Genomic DNA, 13,193 nt, shown 5'->3' with positions numbered 1-13,193 from the left:
TTGGACAAGTAATTTTTTTTTAATCTGTTTCTTCTGCTGTAAAATGGGATATGTATACCTGTCCTGGGTCCTCACAGGTTTGTTGTAAGAACTCACCAAATTCTAAAGTATTATGTATGTAAGGGATTATAAACATTGTCTCCTCATGTACTTCCCCCCCACCCTTATATCTTTAATGTGTTCATCTCTGTAAGAAACAGGGATCACTTAGCATCCTTGCTGTAGCATTCCATCTTAAACCAAGCCTAGTTCCCTCTAACAGATACCTTGGCTCAGGTTTCAACAACTGCCATTTACCTGAATGCCTTTTATTCATATTTTCTGGCACAGAAGTCTTAATTTATTTGTTCATTCCTTTACTCATTTAACCAGTTTGTTCTGAGTGCCTGCCAGAGACCATGAAGCATGATTGATGTCCAAGAAGTAATGTAAGTACCTCAAGATATTGACGTTGAACTGAGTAAAACAGATGTGCAACTAATTACAGAAGATAATAAGAAACATAAGATATGTATACCATGTACAGATGTAGGAAGGATCATTTCTGTCAAGGTTGGGGGGAAGTGTGTCATGAAGGGTTTCAGAAGAGGCGCTCACCTGTCTTCAAGACTTGAGTGGATAGTAAGATAGGGAAATGCGGGTGAGAGAAAGAGCTTGAGCAAAACAAAAGCACTCTGGGAATGGTAGGCAGCTCAGCCAGTAGTTCAGTACCTTATTGCTATGGATTGAGTTAGTACTTATTATGTGGCATAACCTTATGCTAGTTGGTGGGGTAACGAGGGATTAGTATAGGTATCACAGGAGTGGCATGGTGAGGTAGCAAAAGAAAACTAGCTGGATTATGAAGAGCCTTAAACAACCTTTTTACTGCATACTTTTCTCATACTTAAGGGAAAGGGTGAAAAAGATATGTGAACCTAGGGCTACTAATTCCTTGATATTCACCAAAAGCGTTTTAGCTTGGCAGGTGCGTACAGAATGGGCTTTAGTGCACCCCGGACAGCACTGTCTTAAAGCACGGGTTAACAGATACCTAAAACAAGAACATTCACACTTGGGGAAATTCAAGTAGTGAGTAGACACGTGGAAAATGTGCCATCTCATCGGTAATGAAAAAAAAAAAACAACAAACACAAAATCAAACAAGGCAGAACCCGGTAAGAAAGAAGACAAAGTAAAACTACATCTAAGTGCGTTTAGGTGATGGGGAAGCGGGCACCTTAGAGAATCAGAAGGGCAGGTGCAAAAACCTTTAAGGTCAGGGTTCGGTGGGGAAAGTGAGGGATTCTGTGTGCTGTAACCCAGAGCTGAGGTTTAGGAATGGAGAGCGCGGAGCGAGAGGGGCCTAGGGGGAACCAGCAGGTACAGGAAGGGGCGAGGGACCCCTGACAAAACCCGCTCATCCCCTGCCAAAGTCCTAAACCGCGCCCCTTGGCATCTCTTAGCAACCGTAAACCCGCCCAGTCTAGAGCCAACCCTTTCATAATTGGCTCCCTAACCCACCAATGGGCGCACAGGAGGACCTTCCCGCCACCTCTGGCGCCCGCTTTCAAACAGCCAGACATTCGCAACTGCGGGCGGAATTCTCAACCAAGCTTGAGAAAGGCGGGGACTTCCGCCGCCGCGCCCCGCCTCGAGCCGGCACGGCCCCGCCCGCCCAGCCAGCTTTTAGCCGGCGATTGAAGGAGGCGGCTGCTCCTCAATGGCCTCTGCACCGCTGGGTTCGGTTGTGACGAGGAAGGAACGAGAGGATTAGAGTCCTTGGGAAGGGGGTTTGTTAGAAGTCTGTCTTCGGCGGGGACTAGGGTTTCCCCGTGGGGGCAGCACCCGTGGCCTCCGGTGAGTTTCGCTTCTCGGCTTGGCTTGGAGCTGGGGTTGGAGGGGGTGCGGGGTCCTCGGGATTCTGGCTGTGGCTGCCCGCGGGCTGACCCGCCGCCCCCTCCTCAAATCCAGTGGTGGTGGACTGTCCGCGGGTTGCAGGATTCCGGCTTTGACTTTGAAGTGTCAACGAGACCCCAGTTTCTCCTTACAAGCGACGTGTGGGAAGCCCCCCTGGCCCCCTGCAGGCTGTGGGGGAAAGCCCGAGACCCTATCCTGGGGACCCCCGCTGTGGTCACCCTGGCGCCGCGCCTGGCTCACAGTGGGTGCTCTGTCCACGTGTGTTGACTGAGTGCATGTGACGCTGGCAGCCAAAGCCAGCAGCCCCAAGGCACCCCGTGCTGGCACTCTACAGCTTCGCTGTCGCCGTACCTGTTTGTTGTGCTGTGGGTGACGCCAAACGGAGTTCTTGGTAAGGCCGCTGATTGATTCTGTCGTTCAGCTGTGGGTGCCTACTTGCTGCATTCTTCAGGCACCTTGACTCGATTTGTCCAAGCTGCTGTCATTAGCACTGATGACAGATTGTCATCATTTGTTTAAATGTCTAGTCTCTTCTCTACCAAGTCCTGTTGAACTTTGTAATCTTGAACAGTGCATGGTGAATCATTGTTGAATAAATGACCAGGCCTCTTAAACTCATATTGCACGTCTGAAACAGGCTAGTGTGTTCTGGTTTTCCTTGTAGAAGGAAAACTAGCATGTAAACAAGTAAGTAGAATTTCCTAGGGCGTTTATAGACCAACCCCCTTCCTGGCATTTAACCTTTTTTTATCTTATAGTCATGGACTTAAGTCTGATTTAAGCTGAATTTGACCATATCTTTCACAATGCATGGCAATTTATATGCACTCCCTAGACACGTAAATGCAAACAACGAAGTGAGAGGTTGAAATGGAAGCCATAAGAAAAGTATAAGACGTACAGTCTGAAAGTGCAGAATCCTCCCCTCCTCCCTAGGGCAACAGGATTGGGAGGGCATCTTGAAGGAGGTAGCGTTTTCATCCCAGAAGAGGTATTAGTTGAAGTTAGGTTTCCCACAGGCAGCGTATTCACCTTTCTTAGATACACTGAATGCTGTTTACCTCTTCTGTAGCTGCAGACTCCTGTTCATAGGTAAGAATGTTACAGTAACAAAACTAAAATGTAGTGATTGGTACATGGTGCTAAACACTTTATATTCATTATCTTGTGAATCTTCATAACCAATCTTTGAAGCAGGTACTATTTTTTCCCGCATTTGTTTAATGAAAAATGGAAGCAGCATCCTCAAACATGCACAGCTGATAAATAAAAGAGCTAGAATTGAGCCCAGGTTGTCTGAATGAGTGCCCTTATTCTTAACCACTTCCAGCGGTATTGAGTTCTTTCTAACTGAAAGTCTTTTTCTGTGAAATTTCCCTCAGCTGCCCTTTCTTTTCAGTCAGTTAATTTGTGCTTTATACTCTCCTCTATTGTAGAACATATTACAGTGTATCATGGTAACTCTTGATTCATATCATTGTTTCTCTAAGGGACTGTAAACTCCCCATGGCTGATACCATGTCTTAGATACATCTAGGATATAAACTGGCACACAGTAGATGCCGAGGAAAATTTTATTGAAATAATGAATCCTAGAGGGTGGCATGAATGTATCATATTCATTCAACTGATTCTTATTGTGTGCCTGCCTTGTGCAAAATGTGGAGGACATGCATTTTAACTCTGCTTTCAGAGAGCTTATAGGTTTTTGGATGAGACAAAAGGAGTGCTTTTGGTTTCTGATATTTTGTCCAACTAAACACTCATTGGTTTTTCCTCTCATTGCAAGGAGGGCAAAGAAAACATAAAGAGTAACTACAAAATGAGACTGAGACTGAGCCCTTCTGATCTGAGTGTTAAAAACAAACAAAAACAACCAAAAAACCCGAACATAGTCTTATTAATAGGTTCAGAAAAAGTTATCTGGGGAGAAAGTATTAACTATTAAAAAAAAAGCATACAGTACACTTATTCTGTGTCTTGATTGTTTAAGGATCAGTCAGTAAATACAGAAATATGTCATTATTTCTCTTAGTATAGTATCACCAAATTTATTCAAAAGTACTTTTACTAGGACAAGTGTTCTTTTTCAGTATACTCATATGGTAGTTTTCAGGATGGTTTTTGCAATTCATATATTTCACCAGCAATTCATACGTTTCACCAGCAATTCATGAGGATATCTCTTTCCTACAAAATAGCCACCACTAGGTGTTAACTTTTTTTTTTAATTTAGTGGTTGAAAATCATTTCAGTGTTTAAATGACACTGTGAATTCTTCATGAGCTTACTTTTAAGTTAATTGAATATTAGACACTTTTTTAAAATGAATTGTCAGTTGCCCATTTTTAATTAGGTTGTCTTTTTCTCATTTCTTTTTGAACGCTGTATATTGGGACTTTGTCATGTGTTTTGCAAACATTTTCTTATGCATTATTTTATCTTTTGACTTTGTTAAGTGTGTTTTTTCATACATAATATTTGACTTGTCAGTGATGTCTTTTGCCATATGAAAATTTTATTTTTTGTGCTTAAGTTTCTTTCCAGTTTTTCTTTCATGGCTTCTGGGTTTACTCTCTTACTATTTAGTTTTTCTTATGAAGCAGTCTCTTTTATTCTGAATATTATGGTAAAGTCTCTGATAACAGTGATAAGTAGTAGTAGTTAATAAGTTGAGGAAAAGCATTAGCTTTTATTTTAAATTTTCATTAAAATACTAATTATCTATTTATCCACAATAAGGTTATCAGATTTCTCTTTATGCCAAAGTAGTTTCTTAAGGTCTCCAGTAGTTTGCACTTTTGAGAAGGAAAACTTATTTGTGTCTTTTCTTCCCCAGTCTAGAGAGATTTTAGTCTTTTCAGATATTTGTAGATTTCTTCAGTGACATTGGATTAAAAAGCCATTCAAAAGTGATACGTTTTGGTCTTTTACATTCTCTTCATTTAAAAATGAAAATACCTTGCAAAATTCACTATTTTCTGAGAAAAAAAGTAGCTCTTTATTTAAAATACCTATATTGGGGTGCCTGGGTGGCTCAGTGTGTTAAAGCCTCTGCCTTCACCTCAGGTCATGATCCCAGAGTCCTGGGATAAGCCCAACATCGGTGATCTGCTCAGCGGGGAGCCTGCTTCCCTTCCTCTCTCTCTGCCTGCCTCTCTGCCTACTTGTGATCTCTCTCTGTCAAATAAATAAATAAAATCTTTTTAAAAAAATAAAATAGCTGTATTTAGCAAAAGGCTTTTGTAAATCGATGTTCTTTTCCAATATTCAACAGGAATTGATGGCATGTTAGTGAACAATTGACAGAAAAAACCCCTCTCCTTTCTTTTACCTAATACAGGAGAAATTAACTATAAAATACAGGAAGAGGTAGAGAATACTGTAAATACCAGAAGCAGGAAAGATGATTTCTGCCCAGAGAATTCAGGGATGTCCTTAAAGTCTAACTCCTCCTTTAAGGAGCCAGGATTTAAATTGGCTAGTATTTTCATTATCTGTTGAATTCTATAGACTTGGTGTTCACTTGCAGTAATAAAAAATCCCTAGAGACATGGGCTTGTGTGTTTTCCCCTTACCATTTCAGCTATATTATAAGCTCTTTACATTCAGGTCTGTAACTAATGCAGGTGTACAAGAAGGTTCTTGTAGCTGTTGGATGGAGACGAGGTTTAGATTCCCTAAACTTATGTATTTTCCCTCTTAGTGAAAAAGTGCACATTTCCCTTCCTCCTTTCAGCTCTGGCACAAGAATAGAAAGGAGCAAGTCTGGTCAAAGAAACAGAAGTTCGAAGAGTTTAAGTTGATGGAAGGGGGTTGAGCTGATGAGTTGGAAGGGATGGGCTGGGTGTAGGGACCAGAGAGGGAGGGTTAAGGAAGGTCGACTGCAAAGTACAGTTTGGACAAGAAATGTAATTCAGTCCTTGAAAAACAAACAAAAACTTGATGTTTGGGGATTTTCAGCATTAAAATTTATATTTGTGTTAGTCTAACACCATATTTCATCTATTCTAAAGTTCTCATTTTCTTTTTGGATTTTAATATCTACAAAGGCTGCAGTTTAAAATTAATGATGTGTCATAATTTAATTGGCCACATCTTTTTCTTAGTGGTACAAATGGAATGGTGTCATACAATCAAAGGCGTGTTAGATCTGATGCAGTGGAGTATCTTTTGCTTGTAGAGCTGTTGGCTTACATAAAAAAGTTTGTCGTCATAGTTCTCAGCTGTTAACACGAGGGAGCTAAGTTCTTTATGGTAAAATGTATTTGGATGCCTGGGCCTGTGCTTCTTAATTCACTTCCAATTTAATGACATTTTAGAGCCCGAAAAGTGCAGGGAATGAGTTGTAGCTTAGGCTCACATCAAAGTGCATTTTGCTGGCATGCAGAGGAGTGGAGTGAAGGGAAGGCAGTATTAGGCTGGGTAATTGATGACGCCTGCCTACTTTTTTGTTGGGATTCTTTGGACCTTTGAAATTCTGGCTAGTCACCATGTAGCATCGATTCCTAAATATAATTCAAATCATCAGCAGGCTTTTGACTGTAAGTACTTGAAAACCCACCTCCTGCTGCTGCTGCTGCTGCTTCTACCACAGCAGTAACCGCTCTGCAGAGAAATTCTGCTGTTGCTTTTGGAATTGGAACTCTGCATGGTACAGCTTCACACTCTTCAATTGTTTTTCCTGAGTATTTTTTCCTTGAGCCTGATTTTATCAAGCAAAAGAGCAGGACATTTAACACTGACTTTTTTGTCATGTGCTACACAGAGTTGACCAGATCGTCAAGGTTTTCAGGTGGCAATCATTAACTCGGCATTTAGTGGGTCTCTTTTTGTAAAACACGATGTTTGGATTTGTGATACCGAAAGGATGAACCAGTTTGTGGAGGTTACCACCTTTGCCATATCTAATAAACAAAATTAGTAACTTTGAGCATATTCTTAAAATTTTTAATAAAATAAATTATTATTTTATTTTTATGTCTGTGAACAAAACTCTTGCTGTTTTAAGTTATACGTTCCAGACCATGAGAAAGGTCTAGTCACAGATTTATTAGATTTTTGCATTTTTGTTTTTTCTTTAAGATTTTATTTATTTCAAAGAGAGCTACCAAGAGAGCTGGAGTAGGGGGTGGGGAGTAGAAGCAGGCTCCCTACTGAGCAGAGAGCCCAGAGGACCCAAGGCAGACATTTAACCAGCTGAGCCCCCCAGGTACCCCGCATTTTCCTTTTCTTTGAGTTACTGTCATACAGCTATTTTCTGTGAATCACAATTAATTTGTAAGCATAGTCTTTATATTTGGAATACTAACCATTTGTTATGCATGAGTTACATATATCTTTTCCCTGGCTGCTGCTGTCTTTTTGTGTGTGTGTGTGTGGCATCTGTTGTGTCATTTGGAGAGATTTTATGGGATATTTAGAAACCAAGTGTCTTTCTCTTTCCACAGGAACACCATGTCATTAGATTTTGGCAGCGTGGCACTGCAGACACAAAATGAAGATGAAGAGTATGACAAAGAAGACTATGAAAGGGAGAAAGAGGTAGGTTACCCAGAGAAAAGACTCTAAACCCAATCTTTAAGTTTTATTTCCTGATCAAAATTATATCTTCTTGTGTCCTTTTGAAGGAATTTATAATTTTTTTGTCACCCCCTAAAACCTGATCAGTATTTGAACTTTTAAAAGGTGGTTGAGTGGAATGCTTCCTTTTTTGAGACAAGACTAAAACATACTAAATGGTTTGATTCTTTAAGATCTTTTCATTTAGGAGGTAGTGGTTAGTTTTGGAGGCAGAGACCTAGTTTCTCATCGTTTGGAACTTTGCCTTGAACAAGTCCAGCAAGGTTCTTTGCTTCAGGTAGCTTATGTCCTTGTGGAGGCAAGCAATAAGCAAGTAAACAGATGAATAAAGTAATTCAAGTGACTGATAATTTAGCACTGATAAGTGCTAAGGAAACAAAATAGAGTGAAATTAAAGCAACTGGTGAGAGGAGGCCTTTTGGAGGAGGAAATGCCTGAGTTGAGACTTGACTCATGAGAAGGAACAGCCATGCAGAGGCCTAAGGAAGAATATTCTAGGCCAAGACATGCAATGAGTGTAAAGCACATAAGTGGGAATAGACCCTGTATATCTGCAGACCAGCCAGAAGGCCATGGTGTGGGGATTGTGTAACCAAGGAGTGAGTATGGAGACAGTGTGAAGAGGTGAGCTAGGGTCAAATCAGTGTATGTCATGGGAAGATGTTTGGAATTTATTCCAGGAGCAATGGGAATTCAGTGGAGGATTTTAAGCAGGGAAGTGATGTCTGATCATGTTTTTAAAGATCTTACTGTCTGCTGTGTGTTGAAAGACAAGGAGAAAAAGAATAAGAAGAGAAGATTATATTTTAGATACATAAATGAGTTTAACGGAATTCTTGGCACAGAGTCATGTTCAGTAAATGGGGCCAATAGTAGTAGTAGCAGCACTTGATAAAAGTCAATTTATTAGGATCATTTTTAGTTTGAATCAGATTTCTTTTTTCTTTTCTTTTTTTTTTTAAGATTTTATTTATTTGACAGAGACAGCAAGAGAGAGAACACAGGCAGAGGGAGTGGGAGAAGGAGAAGCAGGCTTCCCACTGAGCAGAGAGCCCAATGCGGGGCTTGATCCCAGGACCCTGGGATCATGACCTGAGCCCAAGGCAGAATCTTAACAACTAAGCCACACAGATGCACCTTGAGTCAGATTTCCTGGGTTGCCTATGATGATGGGCTTCTTTTGTACTAGACTATGCTTGATATGATCCATTTTCTCATCTATAAAACAATCCTTTTTAATCGTTACTGTGAACTATCCGTATCAACAGGAAGTAGGGAATAGGGTCAGTTGCCCATGTAGCTGGCAGTAGAGTTTGGATAGAGCTAGAAACTGGCAGCTTGGTGGATTTTTGTCCATAGACATTTTGTCTTGTTTGGTTGTACAGTGTTTTTAAAGTTCAATCTATATTTAAAGATTAGAAAATTGATTGTAACAAGCAACTCTGGCTTGTCTTGAAACATCCTACGTCCTGGCCACATGTGCACATGGCAGCAGGCAGGCTGGATCTGAGCAGTGGCTGTCCCTTCCCAGCTGGCCACGGTCCTCTCACACCAACATGGCCTTATTCACGTGAACTTAATAGCTTCCCTCTTGTTAGTCCTCTGCCAGGTTGCTGAAGCATTGGCATTTATGACCCTGAGCAGGGTTTCTGGATTTTGACCGGGTCCTTCACAGCAATTGTTGTGGCAAAGATGGAGGTGAGGATTTTCTGTTACTTTGTGAACTCACAGCATGAGGTCTTGATGGCCCCAATGGCTTTGGATAGTTCACTGGAATTTAGCTACCAGGATTCCTGAGGGGATCAGTTTAAGTAATTATTATAATAGACTTTAAAGAAAAAGAAAAAATAATCTGACAGGTGATTTTTCACTGGAAAAGATATTAGAGAGATCATTAGGGTATTACAGGAACTAATTAGAGGTGTATTTTGTGGTGAAAGTTTTAAGGGTGACATTAGTAACTTTAAAAGAGGCAGTTAATTCTAGGTATATAGAAAATAGCCCTAGGGATCACTTCTTGGTAGGTTATAAGCTGGGATAGGGAATTTCCAGAGGAAAAGGAGCTCTTAAGTAGTGAAATACCTAAGAATGAGTGTTGCTAGCAGAGTGGAAGAAAAGAATGTACAGCCAACTTGACTCTGACATGATTATGTATTGTGTTAATAAAATGTGTTTTTGCCTTTTTTCTTTAATTGCTTCAAGGGAAGAAGTGAGATCAGAGGCTAGAGGGTTTCAGATTTTCACCAACAAAATTCAGGATTATTCATAAAATTAGACTTACGTATATTTTGTCACTGCATGTTAAAATGATAAATTGGTTAATCAAACCTAAGTTTGTTTGCATATCCAGAGGCCATTTCAACCTCCTCAGGCTGTCTGACCTTGCTGTAGCAGAACATTTCACAGCCTTGGGTGGTTAAAGAAGAGTGGTCTTCCTGCTCCCTTGTTGGTAGCTTTGGGATTGACAACTGGGTTATAAGTGTTAATAGTGGCCTAAGGCATATTCTTTCTCTACTTAGTGAATCACTTGGTATTCAATTTCCTCATGTAGGAGGAATGTCTGTATCCCTGAGGATGTACTATAGGGCCAAGCAGGACCTTATCTGACTCTCGGTCTACCTGCTAAGGATTTGTGAGATCCTCTCTCTAGAAATGTTTGAGTAATCCTGATTTTGACCTTCTGGTGTGAATGGCCAGTTGCTAAGTTTAATTTTGGTGCTCTGGGGGTCAGTTTGAATTTTGTCCACACTTGCCCCTAGGTCAGTGAATAAGTCACAGTCAAATTCTGACTTCCTTGCCATTCCAGCAGCAGCTCTATAATTATGATCTTGCCTTTTCCATTTCTGTTCTCTCCATTGTTTGCATTGAAGAGCGAGGGAAGAAAGTGCATTTAACCTTTGGAAGAGGAAATAGTCACCTCATTTAGTAAAGCGATTCAATATTCAGAGGACATTTAGACCAATGGAATCTCAAACCACATGATTAGACCCGTATTTTGAAAAAATCTCCAAGATTTTTTGCAGAAGAGTCCGGCACTACAATCCTTTCTAAAGTCCCTCAGTTCTAAATGGTGTAATGGTAAAGTTTGGGCACTGTTGGCCAAGGTGTAGCAGAGAAGTGTACAACCCCCAGCCTCACCCAGTGTTTCACCCAAAACTCCATTTTCTACATAGTAAACAGGGCAGATTAGGGTGCAGATGAGTGAGGACCATGGATTATAAGCGGTCACATCAATTAGTATCCATCTCACTCCTATTTCTCATGACATACTGGAGCACACTACTTTCTTATGGTACCATTTGAGAATTATGGCTGTAGTTATCTTTGCTACCAAGTAGACCTCATTCAAAGTATTCTAGGCAAACTTTTCCTTGGAATACTGGCCCAAAGAAGAGGAATTCAAAAGTTCTTTTATTAACTCGTTCATAATGTAACAATGTGATTTTTCCAAATACTTTTCACTTAAGTCAGCGTGCTTTGTGATCATCGTGGGATATTACAGACATAGAGTTGTTGTTGTTATTGTGATAAGAGTGAAGCTCCAAAATTATTGTTGAACCCACAGCTTAAGATCTTTCATTTGGGATCTTCCAGTTTGCTGGAGTATACACGTACTTTTATGCAGTCTCCCCAGAAACAGCTCTATGCTTATTGCTCGCTTCTAGGTATGGTACTAGCAGAAGTACTAGTAATCTCTGCTGTCAGGGTAATACTTTAGTAATGATCGATTTGAAGTCAGGAAAATGATCTTGAGTAGAAACGTATGTGGTTTAAGTAGCAGATGGCAGAGAGAAGCTCACACCTGGCCATGCTGATCGGAGTCCATTTGGTTTTTATATCGGTGCTTCTCTAATAGAATAATAGAGCTCATTTGAGCTTCAAATCCTGTATTTTTAAGAGGTAGGGTTTCCCATTACATAGCCTTTCTTCTACTTTTTAATTGCCTTGTTTGATGTAATTATAGAAAGATTTTTTTGACATTTTGTCCCCACTAGAGGGAGTTATGTAGCTAGTATTTGTTTACATTTTATGATATTTGACTTATTTAGTGGCATTTTCTTGTCATCACCAGAGAAAAAGAAACAGATGGTTTAGTAATTCACATCGTTGATGTTTTTCTTTAGCAATTTCTTATACTTGATCTGGATTGTGCCTTTTGAATGTTTCTCAAAACATACAGTTTTTCAGGCACTGTCACGATGGGAACACAAACATTACTCTAGCTCGATTGTACACAAACAGGTACAAATAAGTGTCTTCCAGTGACAAATGAAATGTCTTGTAGAAGAAAAATGGAGTAAGAATGGTGAGATTCAGGTTCTGCTGCTGGCTCTGGGGCTGTAACTCTCTTCGTTGGGCTTGCCCCTCACCTTCTCTGGGCCTTGGTTTGCTCCCTTTTACAAGGCCAGATTTGCCTGGGAGGAGCTCCGGTGTTCCTCCCAGGCCTAAAGTTCTGTGTCATTTGTGGGGCAGCCAGTACTTGTCTAACAAAGACTGCCATATTTCTTTTTCAGATATGGGGCAATCTAGATACAGCCTTCCCCACTAACCTAAACTTTAGTTTAACTAATGGAATGGATTTTAAAAAAAAATTCTGCATGCAATATAATTCATAAACTAAAGCTCTGGCTGCCCAGTTACTTGGCCCTTTAGCGTTCCCATACTGAGCCTTTGCAAGGAGGTTTTTAACTCAGCTCTTAGGTTAAGAGGAAGATTCTCTTGACTGTATATCCACGAAAGCATTATTTAATAATTTATATTGTAAAATATCAATCTTTTCAGTATACTTATGAGGTAACCTGTTCAAAAGCCATATGAACGTTGTTTACTCCATTTGCTGCTGCTTTTCTCCTGGGAGAAGATGTATGGTTTGTAATCCTAGAACTCTGGCTTTCATGAGTATTGAAGATCATAGTCTCTGGAGACAGTGTGTTTAGTTAATTTAAGTAGAAAATCCTAACAAAAGGTTTACATGTTCTCTGTTTTACATCCCCCCTAAACATAGGTGTTTTGGATGTTCTTCATGGGTTATTGCAAAGTATTTTGCTGTTGAAGTTCTTTGAGTAAAATGCCCTCAGTTTTTTTCTTTTTAGGGAAGAAACCTGTCAAGTAGTAAAGGTAGAGGAGTTTACTGAAATGCATTCTAAACCATTCCATAGAAGTGTTAGCAATGGCAAATGATCTTTTTTTCCCTAGGCAAGGTATCTGTTTAATTATTTTTTTTCTGTTTAATTATTAAACTCAGTTGACACATAAGAACATCCCACTGAAAAGATTGCATTTGTGACCAAAAAGCAGTCTGATGAATTTGAAAGTAATGAGTGGAATTAAGTGTCATTTATAAAGATTATTTGCCCATGAATTCTTTGCCCATGAATCTGTTTCGTAGCTAGGTGAATCTTTAACAAGGAAAATTTATGGTTTATAAAATTCTGTACTTGGTAACATGCCAAGTTGATCTGATAATTCTGTGTTTTATGGCACAAGGTTCAATGACGGAAAGCAAAATCTGTTTGACAGTGTATATGACAAGTGCACACTTTGGTCCTGGGAATGGCGGGCTTGGGGGAGGATTTTGTTCCTGAATGGCTTTATGAGGAGGGCTCACCTCATTTAGCTTCTCTTGGTCCTGAGAGTTATGGGAACCAAGGAATATGGCCCAGCTATTCCAAAGAGCTTCATGGAGAAATTTTTTGAAGGTGAATGAAATG

General features: G+C 40.2%; 1 protein-coding gene across 1 annotated transcript in view; it reads left to right on the top strand.

The window, feature by feature from the left end:
* Positions 1-1,747: 1,747 nt before the first annotated feature.
* The window catches only part of CEP152 (centrosomal protein 152), a 98,529-nt gene continuing 87,083 nt past the window's right edge, over positions 1,748-13,193 (top strand). Inside the window, exons 1-2 of the mRNA XM_080808327.1 lie at positions 1,748-2,290; positions 7,350-7,443. Coding sequence (XP_080664453.1) covers positions 7,357-7,443 — 87 coding nt within the window. The 5' untranslated portion in view covers positions 1,748-2,290; positions 7,350-7,356. The remainder of the gene's footprint in view (positions 2,291-7,349; positions 7,444-13,193) is intronic.

The sequence above is a fragment of the Martes martes genome, assembly GCF_963455335.1.
Source record: "Martes martes genome assembly, chromosome: 7".
Taxonomy (NCBI): Eukaryota; Metazoa; Chordata; class Mammalia; order Carnivora; family Mustelidae; genus Martes; species Martes martes.
The sequence above is the reverse complement of the archived record's forward strand: the minus strand, read 5'-3'. Positions and strand labels throughout refer to the sequence as shown.